At 37.2% G+C, this 20,069-nt stretch overlaps 3 protein-coding genes across 3 annotated transcripts; 2 read left to right on the top strand and 1 right to left on the bottom strand.

Annotated features, from left to right (window-relative positions):
• Nucleotides 1-4,225: 4,225 nt before the first annotated feature.
• Nucleotides 4,226-10,422, top strand: LOC140769382 (uncharacterized). The gene is made up of 17 exons (XM_073110075.1): nt 4,226-4,365; nt 4,731-4,820; nt 4,896-5,007; nt 5,575-5,602; nt 5,793-5,891; nt 6,130-6,199; nt 6,300-6,334; nt 6,491-6,565; nt 6,646-6,741; nt 7,587-7,650; nt 8,054-8,107; nt 8,464-8,549; nt 8,654-8,714; nt 8,831-8,895; nt 9,217-9,322; nt 9,538-9,626; nt 9,909-10,422. Exons 1-17 carry the CDS (start codon nt 4,300-4,302, stop codon nt 10,069-10,071), a joined length of 1,359 nt encoding a protein of 452 aa, XP_072966176.1. The 5' UTR covers nt 4,226-4,299; the 3' UTR covers nt 10,072-10,422.
• A 238-nt stretch (nt 10,423-10,660) lies between these two features.
• Nucleotides 10,661-12,851, top strand: LOC140768943 (uncharacterized). Its single transcript, XM_073109427.1, has 6 exons — nt 10,661-10,815; nt 10,907-10,976; nt 11,165-11,274; nt 11,464-11,578; nt 11,701-11,791; nt 12,515-12,851. The coding sequence occupies exons 1-5, from the start codon at nt 10,749-10,751 to the stop codon at nt 11,783-11,785; spliced, it is 447 nt and encodes a 148-aa protein (XP_072965528.1). The 5' UTR covers nt 10,661-10,748; the 3' UTR covers nt 11,786-11,791; nt 12,515-12,851.
• Nucleotides 12,852-13,846: 995 nt separating this feature from the next.
• On the bottom strand, nt 13,847-16,802 carry LOC140768564 (probable transcription factor GLK1). The gene is made up of 6 exons (XM_073108887.1): nt 16,080-16,802; nt 15,782-15,922; nt 15,167-15,514; nt 14,881-14,955; nt 14,665-14,769; nt 13,847-14,251 (listed from the first exon to the last, which is right to left on the bottom strand). The coding sequence occupies exons 1-6, from the start codon at nt 16,491-16,493 to the stop codon at nt 14,102-14,104; spliced, it is 1,233 nt and encodes a 410-aa protein (XP_072964988.1). The 5' UTR covers nt 16,494-16,802; the 3' UTR covers nt 13,847-14,101.
• Between the last annotated feature and the right edge of the window lie 3,267 nt (nt 16,803-20,069).

Here is a 20,069-nt window from a genome sequence, read left to right as displayed (position 1 = left end):
GATTGTTTCTTTTACATGCTAAATGGTCTGACGAATAATGGTATCAATATTCCTGTAAATTTTTGGGTTTGTCATGTCATGAAAATTTACCAGAAAGCTACAATCCTCATAGACGGAAAACAACATGGCTAAAGTTGATTGCCGTTGTCGCACGGCTGGAAGATTTTGATTTATGGAATCAAGGAGGCAGGATAAACGTTGCAGTGGACCCAAAGTTTCAGATACAAAAGACATGACTGATTGCTAGTTGAAGTTTAAGATGGTACTCAATATAGGGTGCTAGCATTTTTCATCTTCACTGGTGCCGCTAAAATCTTTGAATTCAGTCACCGAGATCCTGTATATTTTACATAAACATTCTAGGTGCACAAATACACAATAAATATCTGAAAAAAAAAAGTTCCAGGTAGGAAGTTCTCAGCTATTGCAAGCAAAGTTCAATCAGAATGCATTAAGAACAGCCTGACCATGCTAGCTACATCATGTTGCTGAAAAAACTTTGTGATGGGAAAAGATATTAAGGGTGGACAAAACAGCAACTGATATCTGCTTAAAGTTGCAAAAAGGATAGACACATACATGCCTTCCTGCATTTATTCAATTCAGGAATGGTTTGTTACAGAGTACCGCAAGAAACACATCATCCTCTGACCAGAATAATGGAGAAACACGTGCCAAAAAGAACAGTTTCGTTGTTTCAATTTCTTCATGATGACAACAATATGAATCAAGAAGTAAACAATGGACCATAAAACATCATTATGTTATTAAATTCTCACTCAATCTACTAGTTCTGTTGTTCTCAAGTAAATTCCTCTGGAATCTTGACACCAACTTCTGAATGCTCCACCTAGAAGATGTCACACATCATCATTGCCATCTGGTAAATGTCAGAAGCCAGTAAAAAATTCAATTCAGTCAGAATATGTGAGGAAATAAATCAGACTGCAACAAGTGACAGGCTCTACTGCAAAGAACATATAAGCGCCATGTCACCAACTATCATGATGGTTGTTTCAAACGATCTAATATATTGCAGAAAGCTTGATAATTTTCTTCAAGAATGCAACAGCGGCTTTCCTATATGACAATGATGCTCTGACTATGGTGTCTGACAATAGATAGTGAAGTGATGTTCATGAAAATTATAAATAAAATGAATACTCAAACAAACTAAATAGAGAGCTTGATAATCTTCTTCAAGAATGCAACCACCACCTTTTCCTACATGACAATGCTCTTACTATGGTGTTTAACAATAAATAGCACAGTGATGTTCATCAGAATTCTAAAAAAAAATGAATGCCATATGTTGTCTGACAGAAGTTTATCGACATCATCAGAGCAATCATTATTCAGTTTAAATCATGCCTATGTTCTAGTATAATTAACACATAATTTGCCTGCTGTGGTATGGAGTCTGAATTCTTGTCCTGGTGGATAACCTGTTTGCAATGGAAAATGCCCAGAATTATGGGAAGCACAACTTCAACTGTTATATAGTAGCTCAGTTTTACTAAGTTAATATAAATTTTTTTTTCTTAATACTTAAAATTTTACTCTGATTACTGATTATCAGTATTGATGCTTAATGCCTTTACCACAATACAATTGTTGGCATTTGAACAATGAAATGGCTCTGATGCAGCTTAAACTTTGTGGTGTCCTGCTCCAACCCAATCTTTAAAATATCCAGAGGGAATTACACGATAATTGATTCTAATATCTCAAGAATGCTTGCATATTGATTCTAAGTTCAACATTGCAGTCAAATCCAATATTCGATGAAAGAATTACTATCTAATGTTCTAAAAACTACAAGAGCTTCAAGAAGCAAAACTGTAAAGCAAGAAAGGGAAACGCAAATAGGACGGTAAGAATAATTGCATTAATACAGATAGCAGTCACATGTATAACATATCCTTGAAAGTAGTGAAGAAACAAGGGGTTACTCAGCCATAACATACTCTACATGATTATCGAAGGTCTTACAGTAAGGGAGATTTCTAATATGAGGAAGTTAAGGACACACAATTACTAGGCAAGGAATAACAGTTCCCTGATATTTGTAGCAACAATCATCAATCAGATGTGTCTATAATATTGTAACCAGAAATAAATGTTATTGGCTATCCAATGAACTTTAGAGAGTATTCTAGCAAATAAGTAACGGTCATGCAACAAATTCGCTCTACAAAAGGTGTCCTAAATTATGATAATATACTAGTTTTATCTGGTTTTATATATACTGAATACCTAAAAGCAAGTGTAAATTACAAAATGGACCATACGAATGACCCTGATATAAATATCACAACAAGCCTATACCTTGCTGTTGTCATGCATGAAGTAGTACAGATGGTCATAATTCAAATTTCAAAAGATAAAAGAGTACATCTCTCATCTAAGCCACAAAAGCATTCCATTAATATTTCAAAATAATGGTGGGGTAAAAATTAGTTATTCACCTTTTCTTGCTTGGCCTTCATCTAGTTTCATCTTGTCCTACAAGAGGAAAAAGAGAAAGTGCTCCTTTATCAAGCAAACTAGAAAGAGGGACTGAAGTATGACAAATTGAGACAAGAAGATAAAGCACAGAATAAAGAGAACTGTAGTTATGAACACAGTAGTTCACAACCCAATACCTCTTAAATTACAAAAGGCTACATTACATGATGAAAGTTTCAGCAATCAGCATAGAATGTCTGCCTTTGCTATCTAACTTTTCATGTAGAGGAAATAATAAACAAAATATACCCACTATTTTTTTTATCACTTATCAAACAAGCAATAAGACCACTGCACTGTTGTATAAAACAGATATGGTAAATGACAAGGTGTCAACAAGCTAGTAATTCAGTTTCTTCAACACAATAAAATGATACAAAAATCATATTTGAAACATCACCAAAAATTTTTTTTTAATAAAGAAGAATCTCATAAGATAACAGCTATCATGGCTTAGCAACCAGAACTCCCTCTATATCTGCAATCTAGTGCCCAAGAGAAGATGTTATCATGAGTCAACTAGCAAAAGGCCCGATCGATAATACTTCCTATTCACCTTGCCACAGATATTACGGAGAATATAGGATAGCAAGCGAAATGACAAACTGTACATGAGTCAAATTTTCTTCTCTAGCTATTTTGTAATTTTATTGAACGCCGTTAGACAAGATAAAGAACTATTGTCATTTGAGTCATTGAGAACCAGACACTAGGTATAATTGAAAAACAAATCATGAAGATGCAAACATTATGTCTGTGTTAATGAAGAGAAGAATAGTGTAAACAGAATTATGAATAAGCTGCACAGAGTAAACATAACAGTGGATGTGGGAGTAATATCTTGAAAATCTTAATGATATCTGGAAAATAATTAAATGTTCTCACTGTATATCTATTGAATTTTTATGCACACTTTTTCTCCTTATTGCATAATTTCCAACTGCCTACGAAAGAGCCTGTAAACAAGAATCATGCTTCCTATTTCTATATCTATTTGTGATGCCTACTGACACCAATCACTGACTTATTTCCTAGACTACTAAAACTAAATATCAAAATTTTAACCCTTCCCCATCAATTCGAACTAAAGAAACAAAAAGGAAAACAGTTAAAACGAGAATCACAACAAAGACAATACCTTCACAGAGCCATCCGTAGCCCCGACCAGGAGCGGAGAGCAATGAAGTCATCACCGCGGCGGCGGTCGCGGTGTGCAGCGGCAGAAGCGATTCCAAGCAGAAGCTCGCCTCCACCGGAGACCTTCAAAGGACGACCTTTTAGAGGGAGAGCGAGAGAGGGAGAAAGAACAGTTCTCGGCGTGATAGTGTACCTAAGAAGACGACGAGGAGCCGATGGACCAAGTTTAGGAAGTCGGAGACCCGGGAGGGCAGCGGAGGAGGACGACCTCGCCGCCGGCGCCGCCGCGCGCCGTAGGAGGGCAGATGACCGTAGTAGGGTTCTGGCAGCGGTGCCCATAATTAGTTCAAATCAAACGCCTCGATCAAGCTCGGCTCGATTATATTATATCCCTAGTGCTGGGGAGTTGGGGTGCTTAGTTGGCCCATCAGCTGGAAGCCCACATGGACCCGGCCCTAAAATTTCGGAACAAAACTAGACGCCGACCCTAACAGGGCCCAGCCCAATTATCACTACGGCCACCCGTAGGCCCTAGCTAGTTTAATTCTTGGAACAAAACCTAAACCCAGACCAGCTTCCCTCCCGCTGCTCGCCCTCGCTTTACTTCTTACTCACCGCTCGACTTCCTTTCTCGACTGCTTCTGATCGACAGGGATGAAGGTGAAGGTCATATCTCGGTCTACTGAGGAATTCACTCGCGAACGCAGCCAAGATCTACAGGTGATACACCCCCCCTCTAATTCTTGCTTAGTTCTAATGTTGAAAGAGGCGCAAATTGATTCTTTTGCGGGTACTTGATGACATTTTCTGTTTCTTGTGTGGCTGTTATGAAATTTTGCCTCTTATTTAATAAAATTCCTTGGTAGCTAGTTTTTTTTCTTTCTGTTATGGAGTGGAGGAGATAGTAATTCCACAGGGCTTGTTGTGAGAGTGCTGATCATAATTCTTATTTGTGTGTTTCGATTGTACTAGAAAGGATTTTATTAACGAAGAGGAATCGATGGTTAGCTTAGTCTGATATTTTAGGGTTTTGGATTTATGTATTGTTGGGTTACTTTAGCTCCACATTTATTATCTCCCAACAGAAAGTTTTCCGGAATTATGATCCCAATCTTCGGACCCAAGAGAAAGCTGTCGAGTACACAAGAGCACTTAATGCTGCAAAGTTGGAGAAGGTAGGCTTTTGTTTTTGCTCATATTTATATATGTTATCATCATTGTTTCTCCTAGGAGCTTGTTCCGTTTATTAGATATTTGCAAGACCATTTATTGGAGCAATGGATGGGCATATCGATGCTGTCTCCTGCATGGCGAAAAACCCAAATCACTTGAAAGGAATATTCTCAGGTTCAATGGATGGAGGTATGTGTGCCGATATTTGATGCACTTTTGATTTGTTGCTTTGCCTTCTAATGTGAAAACATTGATGTTGCATGTGTCAAGCATACAATTTTGGATTGGAACTTGTCTATATGAGGGAGAAGGATGGCAAATTTTGATATAGGGATATGTTTCTGTCTTTAAGGCACAGTTGAGACAATCAGCCAAATGAATCTTAATCCTACTAAGTTATTTGTATTCTTGTTTTATTTATGTGTATGGTCTGTTAACTTGTATGCTTTCTTTCTCCTCCTACCTATGCCCCTACTTGGGGAAGGGTATCCCTCTTCTGCTTAAGTTGACAATAATGTGCCAGGAGAGAAAAAAATGATGCTTTAAAATTTCAACAAAGAACTGAAAGAGTACTAAGTTGCCTATATCCTTATACGCTGTCTTAACCTGCTTTCTTAAATGAATCCATATGGTTGGATGGAGTTGCTTTATATCTTTAAATGTTATGACAATGTACTTGTCCTTTTATTGATCATTTTGCCACAGTTTCATAGTATCATAGTTGGAAATATTGAATTTAGTCTTCTGTTTTTGCAGATATTCGTCTTTGGGACATAGCTACCAGGTACTCTTTCAATATGCTGGTTGTATGTCTTATTTCATTATTGGGATCAGCAAGTTTATTGAAGATGATTGTAAATTTAGGTGCATTTGATATTTGGCTTTATTCTGCTTTTAGTTATAACTGTAAATGGATTTTTCTTCAGTTATAGAAGTATGTGAGCTATTTATGATTAACTTGAAACTGAAAACAGGAAAACTGTTTGCCAGTTCCCTGGACACCAAGGTGCAGTGCGGGGCCTGGCAGCATCTACTGATGGAGATACTCTCGTATCATGTGGCACTGACTGCATGTAGGTCTGCTGCATCTTCGTCATTTCTTTTCAAAATGGTATCCTAGTAATATTTTCTTTTAAGAGAGTCACTTATCTTGATTATAGTTAACACTGTTGATCTATTTATAATAAGGGCATAGAAGTTGATGGATTTGGACTTTAGTATGTGTACATTAATAGTATGATTAGTATGTAGTAATATATCTATTATGCAATATTTGTGATCTCATTCTACAATATCTTTTGGTCTATGCAGTGTTAGGATTTGGAAAGTTCCTATGCTGAAAATGATTGATTCTAGTGATTCAACCGAAGATGCTTCAAAGGTACGCAATAATTTAAAGAGACAATTTTAAACAACACAAATCTATGCCCCTTTTTGCTATCTTTTATATGGCATTTTAAATTTATGTTTTGTGTTTTCAGCCAGTGGCAGTTTACCCATGGAAGCATGCATTCTGGTGAGGGTTGTGATATTTTATTTTGTTTTTGTTACAAAATTAATTTATCTTTCTGATGCTGTAATTGAATGTAATGCTAGGTCTTCTTTTCATTTCGTTTCTCTTCTGAGCGCACATTTTTGAGATCTCTTTCTGTTTTTCCTTATACACTACTAGGGGTGTTGATCACCAGTGGGATGGCTCTCTTTTTGCAACTGTCGGTGCTCAGGTTGATATATGGGATCACAACAGGTATTCAACTTTACTGGCTGCTCCCAGTTAATCCGAGGGATATATTATTAATAATGATCAAAGTAATTTTTCTGAAAAAGATCGGAACCGGTGAACACATTCGAATGGGGCAAGGACACAGTTATTTCTGTACGATTTAATCCTGGAGAACCAGATGTGTTAGCTACATCAGCTAGGTATGTTGAAGTAATTGTCATATAGAATAAATTTTGTAAAGTTGCTCATATAGTTTTTGTAATATGCACTTTTTATTTTTCATCTCCACTTTCCCATTCTCACAACAGATTCTCTTTTGCAATTCTCTTACTTTAGGATGGCCTGGTATGAAAATTCACACTTTTGATGGCAGATGAACTATGTTACCTAAAGTTGACAATCTAGAATGATCAACATTTTTTTTTAAGTTCTCCTTGAGACATCTTTATTACTTTGTAGATCGTGACCAGTGGCTCGGGTTTTTATTAAACAATCATACCGTATAGATGAATATGCTTGCTTAATTGGTGTCATCTATTACTATCTTCTTGATGCATTGCTAAAAAGACATTCAAAAATTGACATTTCTGGTTTCTAGACATTTCAACTGGTATTTGTCATGTTTAACCTTGGAGGTCTTATTTGATTTTCTCTAGGAATAAAAATCATCAGTACTTTCAGAAGTCTTCTTCAGATGCACCACAATGCCTATAGATTATTAAAGACGTGTGGTGATTTGAGGGCAGCTTATTGCAGATGAAATTTAGATTGTTCTAGTATTCTTTTACGTGGGAAAAATCAGTTGAATTAATCTTTCAAATATTCAAGTAAATGAAGCTGAAAGCAGATTATTGATCTTTATTATTTTAATACTCATTTCCTGCTTAGCATAACACTAGAATCACCAGCTTGGCTTTTAGTATATTAGCACTCTGTATGCTTGCTTATATGATTTTCATTATTATGCATATCACATTGCAATTCTGTTTTAGTTTCACTTGATATTTCAAATGTGGTTTACTGAGAAATGCTTTTGATTTTGTAGTGATCGCAGCATAACTCTGTATGATCTGCGCATGTCATCCCCAGCTAGAAAGTTGATCATGAAGGTTATTTAACATTTCTTTACTTTAAAGTTTCAAATCCTAATTGAGAACTTTTAGTAATGACTGTTTTCTTTATAAGTTCTCTTTGCCACCTTTCTTTACATACATACATACATTATATATATAATACTTTGACTTGTGCTACAAACCCAATAGTTTTTTCTTGAATTTTGTTATGAATTTGAAAATGTTCTAATGTATTTGAGTAGTTGGTTTATCATTGATGAGTTAATTCAGAGTAGTGTAGTGGTTTATATGTACATTTGGCCACATTAGGAATATTCATAAATCATGGAAACATTGAATTTTTACTAGCAAGTGATTGTTGCTAAAGTAAGGTGGTTCTCTTTAATATTTTGTTCTCTACTTGCCATTTGTTCAAGCTAACATAGATTTCTTGGTACAGACAAAAACAAATGCAATATGCTGGAACCCTATGGAGCCTATGAACTTCACAGCTGTAAGAATTTCCATCATTTGCTCTGACTTGCCAACAAATTTCTTTTATGTAATTGTTGTTAATCTGTGTATCTCTAGCATTCTTCCTAGGTAGAAATGGATGACACAACTGCTTTTTCTACTTCATTGCTTGGTTTTGTACTATGTTTCTGAATCATTATCTTGGTTGGTGTCATGTAGAGCATTTATATATTAATGCTACAACATTTGAAAGCTTTTGCTAGCACAAATTGTCCATATACTGTTACATGTTATGCTTTCTTGTATGTAGAACATCAAAGTTGTTCTGTAGGACATCTCCAAGTTCAAGATATGGGTGATGCTTATTAAGCTAATCTACATATTCATGTTCACCAGGCAAATGAAGATTGCAACTGCTATAGCTATGATGCTAGGAAAATGGATGAAGCCAAGGTTGTGCATAAAGACCATGTTTCTGCAGTGTGAGTAACATCACTGAGCAGCATTGGATGCTGTCTTTCCTTGTGTATTTCCATAGAACTTCCTTTTGGTGAATAGATCTTACATAAATGGAGGTCGGTTTCAGGATGGATATTGATTACTCTCCAACAGGTCGTGAATTTGTAACTGGTTCTTATGACAGAACGGTGAGTTGTGCTTTCCTAAATTATCATGACCCATGATGATAAGTTCATTCTATAAGTCTTTGCATTTTCATTTGATCCTTCACCATAATTTACTTTGTCTAACTGAAACCTTGCAGGTAAGAATTTTCCAGTACAATGGAGATCATAGCAGGGAAATATACCATACTAAGAGAATGCAAAGGTTTCTTCTTCTATCTTTTGATATTGCTGCTTATATATCAGGAAATATTTGGTTATTTGTGTTTGCAATCTTTCTTTATGCCCTTCGACTCAAAAAACATGAGTAAATTTCAGTTTTTCGAAGTCCAGCTTTATTTCATTTTAGGATCTCTCCATATTCAAAATAGTGTATGATATATCTGTATATCGTTCGGTTGATCTTAGCTTATATAGTAACCTTGCATTTGGCAGTTCTGTCTTGCACATGGCTCCACTATTTTTAGTACTAATTAATTGTTCGTCTCTTTCTCTAGGTATTGACAAAATTTATTTTCCTATGTAGAGTATTTTGTGTAAAGTACAGCTGTGATGGGTCCTATGTCATTTCTGGGAGTGACGATACGAATCTTCGGGTCTGGAAGGCTAAAGCTTCAGAACAACTGGGAGTTGTAAGTAGTAGTTTCCTACTTTCCTAATTTAGTTTTCTTGGCTTGCTTGTTACCTGCGTGAAGTAGCCTGTGTTTCCCTTCATCTAATTGTAGAATATTAATTTCTGTGAAGTAGCCTGTGTTTCCAATTCACTGTGATTGTCGAAGGCTAGAGAATTATATTATAACAGTTCAATTCACTGGTATTTTCTTACCAAACACTTCTTGTTATGCAGCTTCTTCCAAGGGAACGTAAGAAGCAGGAGTACTTGGATGCTGTCAAGGAACGATATAAGCACCTTCCCGAGGTGAAGCGCATAGTGAGGTATGCTTCTGTTAAATCTATCTATCAGAGAATCTTGTTATCTTGTGCATCATCTTCAGAGACATTGGGAAGATGTGCAAAGGGGAACATTTGGATTTTTGAATCAAAGCATCAGTTTAAGATTGGATTCTTAGAGTTCAATTCACACCAATATGCTCAAGATTGATACTCGAGCAATATTCTTTTCACCCGAGGACCTGCTCTACAGCATAATCTCCCACTGGCATGCAAATATATGATTGTAATTATTCTTATTTGCTGACAAAATAGCGTTCTCTGCAGGCATAGACACTTGCCAAAACCAATATACAAGGCTTCTGCTTTGAGACGCACAATAATTGAAGCAGATCGGAGGAAAGAGGAAAGGAGGAGAGCCCACAGTGCTCCCGGGAGCTTGCCTGTGCAACCCTTCAGGAAAAGGAGAATCATCAAAGAAGTAGAATAACCAACCTCAACTCTTGGACATCAGTGCATCACCAAGAGAGTCGAATATGTACTTTTCCACTTTTCAGACGGGATAGATACTCCATCATCAAGCGAAGAGCTGCGAGATTGGTTGAATTTTTCGCTAGAGTATATGTTATTGTTTCCATCTGCATCCTGGTTTAAATCTTTTGTACTTGCTATTGCAAAACACAAAAACTGTATACAAGTGAAGTGAGAGTAAGATCTGCCCCATTTTTGTTGAGCAAGTAGAATTTTTTCCTGGAAAGCTACCTAGGTTTGGTTTATAGTGGGCATGTAACCGGATATATTTCTGAATTTATCAGTAAGATTATTATTATTATTATTTTAACAGCCTGCTACTATTCTTCTATTCTCCCAGTTACCGTTTTGTCTAGTAGGTTAAAACGAATTTAATTTATGAAAATAGAACAAACAAAAACGTTCTCAGAAGATGTGGAAAATCGAGTCATCTATGGATACCAATGGAAATCGGCTTATCGGGTCTTGGATCCGGATCGTATCGGCCGGGTCTAAGCTCGACATATCGGAAGTAAATATTATCGGATCCATCGCCAATCCGATTTGAAGAGAGGAAAACGGAGCCCGGAGGCCGGAGCTGGGAGAAAGAAAATCACTGCGCTCTTCTGTCTCCTAACCCCCTCCGGAGGGAGAATAATGGCGGATTGGACGTCGACGCATAGGTTATGGGAGAAGTGGGCCTCAAACAGCATCGGCTCTTCGGGTTTGGATCACTCACCACAAGCTTTGTCTTCTCTCTTCTTCCTCCTTTTCGATCGCAAAATTTGCCCTAGCCTTTCTTCTCATGCATGCAGGTGAGCCACTTAAAGCGGCGTTGCTGCTCAACTACGACCCCTCTGCACCCTCTCGCCTCTTGTCAATCATGTGAGCCCTGAGTGAGAATTCTTGGTTTATTTCAAAAACAAAGTAGCATTCGTGCTGTGCTCTTTTCCAGTCGTTTCTTGTCAGCTGTAGCGCTTTTTTTATTTTCGCTTCGATGCTTTCTGTAGTCTAAATCTAAGCAATTGAAAGGAAAAGAGATACGACCTTTTCTGATGTCTTGCTGCTGCCAGTGCAGAACAGGACGGAATAAAACTTAAAGCTGCGGACTTGCAACCGTTCCTCGACTTTGTCAAGCGAAATAATCCCCAAATGGAGCTATTTTCTATTGGACAGAACCAGTGTGAGTCTCTACTTTTTCCTTAATTCTCATGTGTTTATATTATTCCCTATAGGAGCAAAATGGCTAGACCTAGAACAACAATGAGATTGTGACGCGTTACAAGAATTTTCAAGCGTTAAAAGTTAACTCCGCCTTATGAAAGATTTTATATTTTCTATCTCGTTTAATGCTCTAGACTTCCATATACAGATTTGGTCACCTCAATACATGAACATTGGTTCTGTGCGCGGTGCATTAATACCGCAAAACCTGGTGGTGAAGGAGCTATAGTGATGCAGATTGGCGCTTTCTTGTTAGTTGCAATGTAAGAACTTGTGACAAACCAGACTAATTTTATACTTGCAAAGCTTTTATGAATTCATAATCTGATTTGGAGAACAAATGCCAGCAATGAATAGTCTCTTCTCTTTGTGACCTGATATGCAGGTATGAAGGTTCTCTTGGGTCTGCGTCACAAGCAATGGTGGCTGTCGACCAGTTTGCATGGCAATTGAATAGAAGAAATCACTAACGGCAGGTTAGACAGAAGACAAGATTGTCGTTGTGTCTTCCATGTTGTATACAATTTGACTTTGTTTTCTAGTTCCAATCTCAAATGGTATTCAGACATAAACTTTATCGACAGAGTTCTCTCAGGAGTTTTTTGCTTGCTTTTTTGGCACACAATTTTTGTCAATTTGTTGTTTCCAGTCCACCTCATATATATTTGGAATGCACTACTTAAAAAATCATCTCTACCCTTATGCCAGATAAAATTTTGTTACTTTTGACTTCATTTTGTTACATATTATTGCTGAAAACTGAAACTTCATAACTGTAACATGTGATACTTTCTGTTTCTGGTGTTCCTTCAATATATTAGATTAGGATCCTATCTTTCAAACGAAAAAAAAAAAATTGAATTCGGTCTTTAAGTATATCATGGGACAAAAGAGATTCATATTGATTGGAGAGAGAGGTTTGAAGTAGTATCTTATTGAATGATTAATTTTTATATTCAAATGGAGAGATGAGATGTGTTTCGGAAAAGAGAACATGCGTATGTAACTAATTCTCGATGACTTTCTAGTCCTTTAATCCTAATTAGGCCATACTGAAAACTGGTACTAAATATAAAAAGAGAGAAAAAAGTGGCTTTATTACCTGCAGGAATAACATTAGGAATTAGAATGGAGGTATTGAAGAATTTGCCTTCCACTTAATATTTATCAGATGGGCTGATGCATCTCTTTCCTTGCAGAGAATCAGAAAAACTCTACAATCTGTCATAGGGATAACACCAGGTTTCCAGTTTTGCAAGAAGAAAATTATCAGTTGTGCCAAAGCTTGTTGGTCTGAACTGACCAATGTTCTGATTCCATGGTGTAAAAGTCAAACAAGGAAAGGCCAGTTTGGACAGGCAATTGTGTTTTCCCTGTTTTTGTCTTACCTATTGCGCTCACTATACACTGTCCTGTTCTAGATTTTTCATTAACATTTGCGAGGTTTAAGAAAGTAATGATGCGGATGAAAGTGACATGATACTAGGAACCTTTAATGTGGACAGTATGAGATGAAACATAAGGTGGCGATTGGTTGTGGAGTAACTTCCAAACTTGTTAGGTCATGCTTATTTCTTAAATTTGCGTAAGAAAGTATATATCGATTTAGACTATTACGATGTTTGGTTATAGATTAATATAGTAATGTAACAATTACAAAATCAATAAATTTAGGAGATACTTGGCCAATGACCAAAATATCTTTTATAGTGGATTATGGGAAGAGGAGAAAAAAAGAGTAAATGATCGAAACGATATCTTTAAGGGACAAACAATATTAGATTTTGTTAGTAAATATACGATATTAAATGAAAGAGAAGAGAGAAAAGAGAAATATTGTTTGGATAATAAAGTAGTAGAGACGTCTGCAGTACTAGAATAAAACTTATGGTTATTCTACAATCAACCAGAAAATACTTGTTTACAAATGAGTCACGTCTTTCCAAATACTTCTGTTAGTTAATTTTGGTGAAGTAAAAACCATGGTAAGGGTTTGCGTTGGTGTCGTCGTGGACAAACCAGTATCGCATGAAAATTCTACGGTGGACCTTCTGCAAAATTGTCCAAATCCTGCAATCTTTTGTCTGGTTTGGATGCTGGGACAAACCCTAATGCGTTTACCAAACGATGCAAGAATATAACCGAGTCAGCTTAATTGGTGAGATTTGTAGCCACGTTTCTCATAAACGCACGTACTATTCTCAGTTAATTTATCATTAATTTTATCTCATTATTTTAGCACGAGCACAGCTGTGCTAGAAACAGTTCTACAAATATTCTATAAAGAATAATAACGTGGCATCTTATTAACTCTTAATTTTTCTTTCTATTCAATAATACCTATCAAAATCGATAGAAAGGATGATGAATTGATGATACTTCTATCACTTTTTCGCTGACTGTCTGTGGCTAAGGCTTTATTCAATTTTTGCACCTGATCAGTTGAGCTTTAAACAAACAATCTTAGAATTAAAATTCCGTTGGTCATTTTCATCGGTGGCAACTAGCCGGATTAATTATTGCAAATTGGTAGATAACTAGTCACATCGAAATTAATTAAACACTTTTATGTCCCAAAAGACAAAGAGTTCCCGAGTTATTATCTCATCCATTGATACAGCTCTCAAAGAAGAAAGAAAGAAGGAAAGAAGGAAAAAAAAAACACCATACATAAAAGTACAAAACAATAGACGATCTTAGAGGAGATATAATGTACAGATGGAAATGTCGACGAATTTTTGATAGGTTGGTGATGGTGATAACAATCACGATGATGTTATCCAAGATCAACCACTAGTTGGCGGTACTTTTGATATGCCTTGCCTCTGCAACTCCACCATTACACTGTCCATAGATGGAGGCTTCAAACCAAGAGGAAGAGGCAACCATGGCCTTTCTAAAACATCTCCAATAGCTGCATCGATGCTTTCTTTGGACTGAAATGAACAACATAACAATGCCGCATGATTAGGTTAAACTGTTAAAGTTAATACATAGTCAAAGACTCGCTATGACTTCTAAAGATTATCATTAAATAAAAACTCTACACTTTAAAAAGGCCAATAGGATAGTTGGAATTCCTGTGGTATTGGTTTAATTGAGACATCATTAAGCTCTCACTTAATTCTCTGGACGAGTAGCAATATAATTGCACTCAGCATTTAGCCATTAGAGAATCTTGACTTGTTTTACTCCATGAACTCAACTAGTGCAAGTATAGAGGGACCATCTCCTAGCTGATGTCCTTATTCTAAGTACATTCTGAAAAGCTACTAGGAAGGAGTTCGAAGTAGTTGGATAACAAGTTAAAGAATTGCAACTAATAATGGATGGAAGTGAAGGAAATTACTGGAGGGGCATCGAGTTGAAGAGGCGAGTCCCCATGCTTGGTTGGGGGTGGCTGAACGGCTCTGTAGATGGGGTGTGTCAGAATGCCCGGAACCGGAGGAAAATTCTGCATTCATTAAATTTTACTCAGATAAATTTATTTAATGCAAAACCAACCTTCAAATTTCTTCGAGATGATTGAGTAGGTATGTAATAGCAAAAAGTTAATGCTGCTTACCATCGTTGACATAGGCTGAGGAAAGCAAGGTGTTCCACGTGTAGGTGCCTGTGTCATCCATCCCTCTCTACCTCCCTGAGAGTAATTTGAAGTACTGATACTTAGATTTATAAACATTGTTTGGTCGGTTGTTTTTAGTTTGGAGAGAGGAGAGCCGTGACTTCTGTATGAGTTGTTTCTCTAATTCAAATTATCTTTAGATATATTTTGAGATACAGTTCTTATTAGAATGCATGTCAAAATGTGTGTGTGTGTGTGTGTGAGAGAGAGAGAGAGAGAGATGTACCCTTTGATAATGGTTGTGCCAATAAGAAGGGTCCGGTGGTGGAGGAAGAGGAGGCCACGCCGGCATTGGAGACCGAGGGGCTAGCTGTGGCGGCGGCCACATAGGTACTAACGGCGCCTCAAAGGTGGGACGTCCCCATACATGAAAAGGACGGAAAGACTGGACTTGAGGAGGGGGAGGCGGCGGGGGCGGGGGCGGGGGCGGGGGAGGGAATCCGATGGCCGGCACCGGCCACAGGCTTACGTCCCTCTTTGTCCCGGCCGTGGCGGCGTACATTTGCCGCCTCTGGCTCCAACTCGCGGCCTCCGCCTCCCTCGCCAGCAAATGCTTCCGATGAGATCTATATTTCTGCATGCAAGCCATATTCCATACTTCAAATAAGTAAAGCCTCTCTAAAACAAATTAAGTATCCTGTAGCTAATTATTACTAGAACCGTTGCCGACCACTGAATTGGTGAGCAACAATTTGAACTCGTTTTAGGAGACAAGGATGTACATAAACCACTGTATCTTTTCTCCAACTTGGTACCATCGGATCTACGGATCCTTATCTTTTAAAGCCAACAGTTCAATTCCTTTTGCAACTAAAATTAACTAATTTGTATGCATATATACCTGTAGATGGCTAGCTATGTTATGCCGCGTGAGGCAGTCGATTTCCATGAGCTCTAAAATTCTCGACGGCACCGCCTTGTCCACTCCGAGCTGCTCCACCGCTTGCACGAATCTCCGGTGCAGCTCCGGCGTCCAATCCACCTATACACACATGCATATATAGATTAATTACCACTATACAAATTTCTACTAGGAGAGAGAAGAAGGATATATCGAAGAGGTTATATGATGAAGTATAGTATATGAGCTATATCTATCTACATATATATATACACGTTGCACTGCTAGCTACGCCTACCTTAACTTTCCTCTTCCCCTGCGAGTTCTTTGCCGCCGATGACTTCCGCCTGTTAACGTCATTCATCGACGACGACGACGATGACTTCGTCTCTGCCGCTGCTATTATCGCCTCCTCCTCCTTTGTAGCCGCCATGCTCACCATCTCCTCGTTCCTGCTCACTTCCTTCTGCTCCTTCGCCGGCTCTAACGAATTCGTGGTCGTCCCCGACGAGTCCTCCTCCCTGCACGCTGACAACTCCGCCAAGATCTCGGCTGGATCCACCTGGAGGTCCGGCAGTATGTCCCCATCGTCGAACCCGACGAAGAGGTCACTGAAGTCGATGTCGTCGAGGGAGAAGTCGTCGGTAAATCCTCCCATCTCGCCGATTCGCTCTTCCCCATTCGAGCTTGGAAGCGGCGAAACAGCAAGCATCTCTCAAGAAAATATATATCTATTATCTATCTATCTATCTATATGTATAAGATGGAATTAAAGGGTGCAAAAATGGCTAGTTATGTATAGATATAAGGTGGCCTCTTTCTTGGTTTCCTTCTTTCGCTCTTTGGGAAGTATGGAAGAAGAGGAGGAGAGAAGGGGAGTGGGGAGCAAGAAGGGAGTATGGATTGGTTTGATTGGGATTTTGGAGTATTAGAACTGGAGGAGGATGCATCTCCACCACAACTTTAGTGAGATTTCTGTGACTGTTTAATGGCTTTTGTTTGGATCTGCAATCCTCTCTCTCTCTCTCTCTCTCTCTCTCTCTCTCTCTCTCTCTCTCTCTCTCTCTCCCCCTTGGCTTCTAATAACTTGTGGTTTTGTGGATGAGTAAATTTGAAGGACCTATATAACTATTAGAGAGCTAGAGAAAGAAAGAGGAGCGTGTGGGGGCTCGTGAGCATGTTGAAGAGAAGATCCAAAAGGAGGTGGTCAGAGATGACAGCGGCTGCATGCATATCAGCTAGAGAATGCCTGTCCAAGGGTTGTAGAGAGATAGAGTAGTTTGAGGAGAGAGCGGAATTTATTTTACTAGAATTCGTTCAATTAATGGCGACCCGGCCCTTTTGACGTTCATATTTCAGTAGTGAACAAAAACTATCCAAATCTGGCCAACATTTCCATTTTCCGTCTGGAAAATTCAGCTGGATGAGTAGCCAGCTTTCATATGTTCAATCGCAGATCTCTTCAACATCCTCTAGTAATTTTTGGGGTAATTAATTACTGGTTATAATGCACGTTAGACATATATACGAATCTTTTCTTCTTGTTCATCATGATTTTTACTCGTCTGCTATATATAATATATATATATACTAGAATTCAACTTGCTTGGTAATTAAACTGGTTGCATGCATGGCATGGAATTATGACTAATGCAAAGTTCAGATTATATATAAGTTCGGAAAATAATCATTAGCAACAGATTAGAGTTAACACCATATGATAAAAGATTTGCTACAAAATCTAAAATTTAGGTGTAGAAATCTTTACGTCATCCATTTTTCATTTTAGTTCTGATCAAGTAATGAGTTTGAAATAAGAGATGTCTTGGAGTATTCCTATCTTGTATCAAATGCTCATGTAAGTCTCAATTAACATCTGAAAGGAAGATTTATTACTTGATGTGTAATTTATAATCCATGAGACCTTCGCCGTTCCAAACAACAGCACCGTCTTTTTCAGTGTTTTTAGTGTTAAAATCTAGACTCCTAAACTATTATTTATTTTTCTATAAAAATTTTCTATTTATTTTTAAAAATAATTTTACTTAGACTCTCCTAAACTATCATCATTTTACATATACACTCTCTAAAATGTTTTATTACCTGTATGTACTCCCTTACCTAAAAAATTATTTATATATATACCGTCTTGGAAAAAATAAATAACTATACAAACATTTAAACCAAAATATTACCGGTGTATGTAAGTTTAAAATGAGTGCATACGAAAAATATTATAATAAGTTATGGAGTTTAAATAAAATCATCCATTAATTTTATGACACTTTTACCCAACTCCTCACTCATCCAATACCTCGTACCCATGATGATATTAATAAAAAACTTCAAATGGCTATCTATCTATCCTATGCTCTTTCTTTTTCTTCTAAATAAGGGTGAAATAATTCCTCCTGCATCTAAAAAATTAATCACGTCGTATTTATGCGATGCATAAATCAAATGAGCATCTATCAAACAGGAACATTTTGAAAAATTTACATAATTAAGAGATGTTAATATATCATAAAAAAATAAATAAAAGGATTTATGCGAAACATGAACAATAGTAATACCAAGAAAAGGGAGTATAATTACAACTAGGCTACAAAAATGAGAAGTTTAACAATAAGACCAAAATGTGGCTAGTAATATGAAGGCAAAAAAAGAAAAAAATTCTTGTACTCATAGGTATCTTTTCTCCATAATGTTGTAACATGCCTCTCTATGAGACTGGGGCCTAATTTTGAAGCTGTCTCCATTACTTCCAAGCACAAACCCATCTCACCTCGGCATAGATCTCAGAGTGATGCTAAATTACAGTAGGAGGTAAAGTAAGTAGGACAAAGTTAAAACCAAAAGGAGAAGAGAAGAGCAGAACTGTGTGAATATCCCCACACACACACACACACATATATATATATATGACCACACGTGTTTGTCCTTGTACACAATAGACTGTACATGGACAGTCTCTTTCACTGGCACTGGTTGGCCAAACGGTTCCACTCCTTGAAAACAAATGGCAGTGTACAACTAGTTAGTCTCCAGAATAACCTTTGCAACATGCATGCATTGAAATTATTGCAACACTTGTTCTTGCATTTATTATCTATGGTCTGTTATTACACAACTTCATTTTCAAATTATTGTTGGAATATGCTCGCTACCATGGGACCATGGGTGATGTGTCCCATGGTAGATAAAGTTTTAGGAAGGAAGGATACAATTTTATCTTATATATATATACCTAAATTTCTAGTTACTAGTTACCAAGCTAGAACGATGGCAGATTTAATTAATTCGGATGCGTTATTGGATATTGACCGATGCATTCATTGTATGTATCTAAAAAAGTTTGATATAAGCACTCAACCTCTACACTGTTTCTTTGTTTTAGGCTGACTGCAGTACTGCTACACTGGTACATGCAGCACCAAGCAAGAACATGGTGTGAAAGAAAAAGGAAATCAGATGGTAGGGCATGTCAAATTGTGATCAATTTAACAATAGAAAGATTATTAAAAATATATATATTCCTTTTTAGATACATTACTCATAAATAAGAGCATATTTATTATTTCATCTGTTACATACTTCAGATTTAATATATAACTATTGAAAAGAGAACTAGGAGGACATCCATATGAAAATAATAGGTTTTGAAGTTGGTATTCATATAAACAAAAAGCTTTTGATGACATAAATGAAAAATTAGTACAAGCCACCGTTATGTCCCAGTGGTTTGGGTCTTATTAACTCAAAAAAGAGATTAAAGAAAACTAGCTCTTGCATTTATAACCTATATCTTGCAGGATCACGATGATTTTAAAAAAAATTAAGTACAAAACAAACTTAGTTTATCCATGCATATCCTCAGCATTAAATTCAAGGGGTCCATCTCCAGAATATCTGAAATAAAATTAGACCTTCAAGTGCGCGTGTCAAACTATCCAAATTATCCAATATTTCCATGGATAGAAACAACTCCCAGTTCTCCACAATCACCTCCACCATCTAAAATCTCTTTGATTTTTTTTAACATATATATATATATATTTAAAGTTACATACCAGATCCGCAAGAAAAGATCAAGTTAGGTGGCTTGGCACGTTCCAAAGTCCCACAACTGCAGTTAGACTAAAAAGGGATCGATGCTTAATTAGTGGGCATAATTTTGTCAATTCCAACAGTAACCACTCTGTCTATTTCCTACTGTTAGATTTGTGGCTGCGATTAGTCCTCGGTGGTCCTCTTTCGCCCACGATATCAGCTGTATCTTAACGACAAG

This window comes from Typha angustifolia, chromosome 10 (genome assembly GCF_048772165.1).
Source record: "Typha angustifolia cultivar Huaian chromosome 10, ASM4877216v1, whole genome shotgun sequence".
Lineage (NCBI taxonomy): Eukaryota > Viridiplantae > Streptophyta > Magnoliopsida > Poales > Typhaceae > Typha > Typha angustifolia.
Note: the sequence above shows the minus strand (reverse complement) of the source record. Positions and strands in the feature narration are given on the sequence as shown.

What these genes read in the sequence shown, in the direction of transcription:
- LOC140768564 (XM_073108887.1), bottom strand. Translation starts at nt 16,493, where the DNA reads ATGCTTGCTGTTTCGCCGCTTCCAAGCTCGAATGGGGAAGAGCGAATC. An exon ending in AGGGGAAGAGGAAAGTTAAG is followed by an intron (nt 15,923 to 16,079) that starts GTAGGCGTAGCT and finishes ATGTGTGTATAG; the next exon opens with GTGGATTGGACGCCGGAGCT. An exon ending in GGCACAACCATTATCAAAGG is followed by an intron (nt 14,956 to 15,166) that starts GTACATCTCTCT and finishes AATTACTCTCAG; the next exon opens with GGAGGTAGAGAGGGATGGAT.
- LOC140768943 (XM_073109427.1), top strand. Translation starts at nt 10,749, where the DNA reads ATGGCGGATTGGACGTCGACGCATAGGTTATGGGAGAAGTGGGCCTCA. An exon ending in AAACAGCATCGGCTCTTCGG is followed by an intron (nt 10,816 to 10,906) that starts GTTTGGATCACT and finishes TCATGCATGCAG; the next exon opens with GTGAGCCACTTAAAGCGGCG. An exon ending in TTCTATTGGACAGAACCAGT is followed by an intron (nt 11,275 to 11,463) that starts GTGAGTCTCTAC and finishes TTCCATATACAG; the next exon opens with ATTTGGTCACCTCAATACAT.
- LOC140769382 (XM_073110075.1), top strand. Translation starts at nt 4,300, where the DNA reads ATGAAGGTGAAGGTCATATCTCGGTCTACTGAGGAATTCACTCGCGAA. An exon ending in AACGCAGCCAAGATCTACAG is followed by an intron (nt 4,366 to 4,730) that starts GTGATACACCCC and finishes ATCTCCCAACAG; the next exon opens with AAAGTTTTCCGGAATTATGA. An exon ending in GAGGTGAAGCGCATAGTGAG is followed by an intron (nt 9,627 to 9,908) that starts GTATGCTTCTGT and finishes CGTTCTCTGCAG; the next exon opens with GCATAGACACTTGCCAAAAC.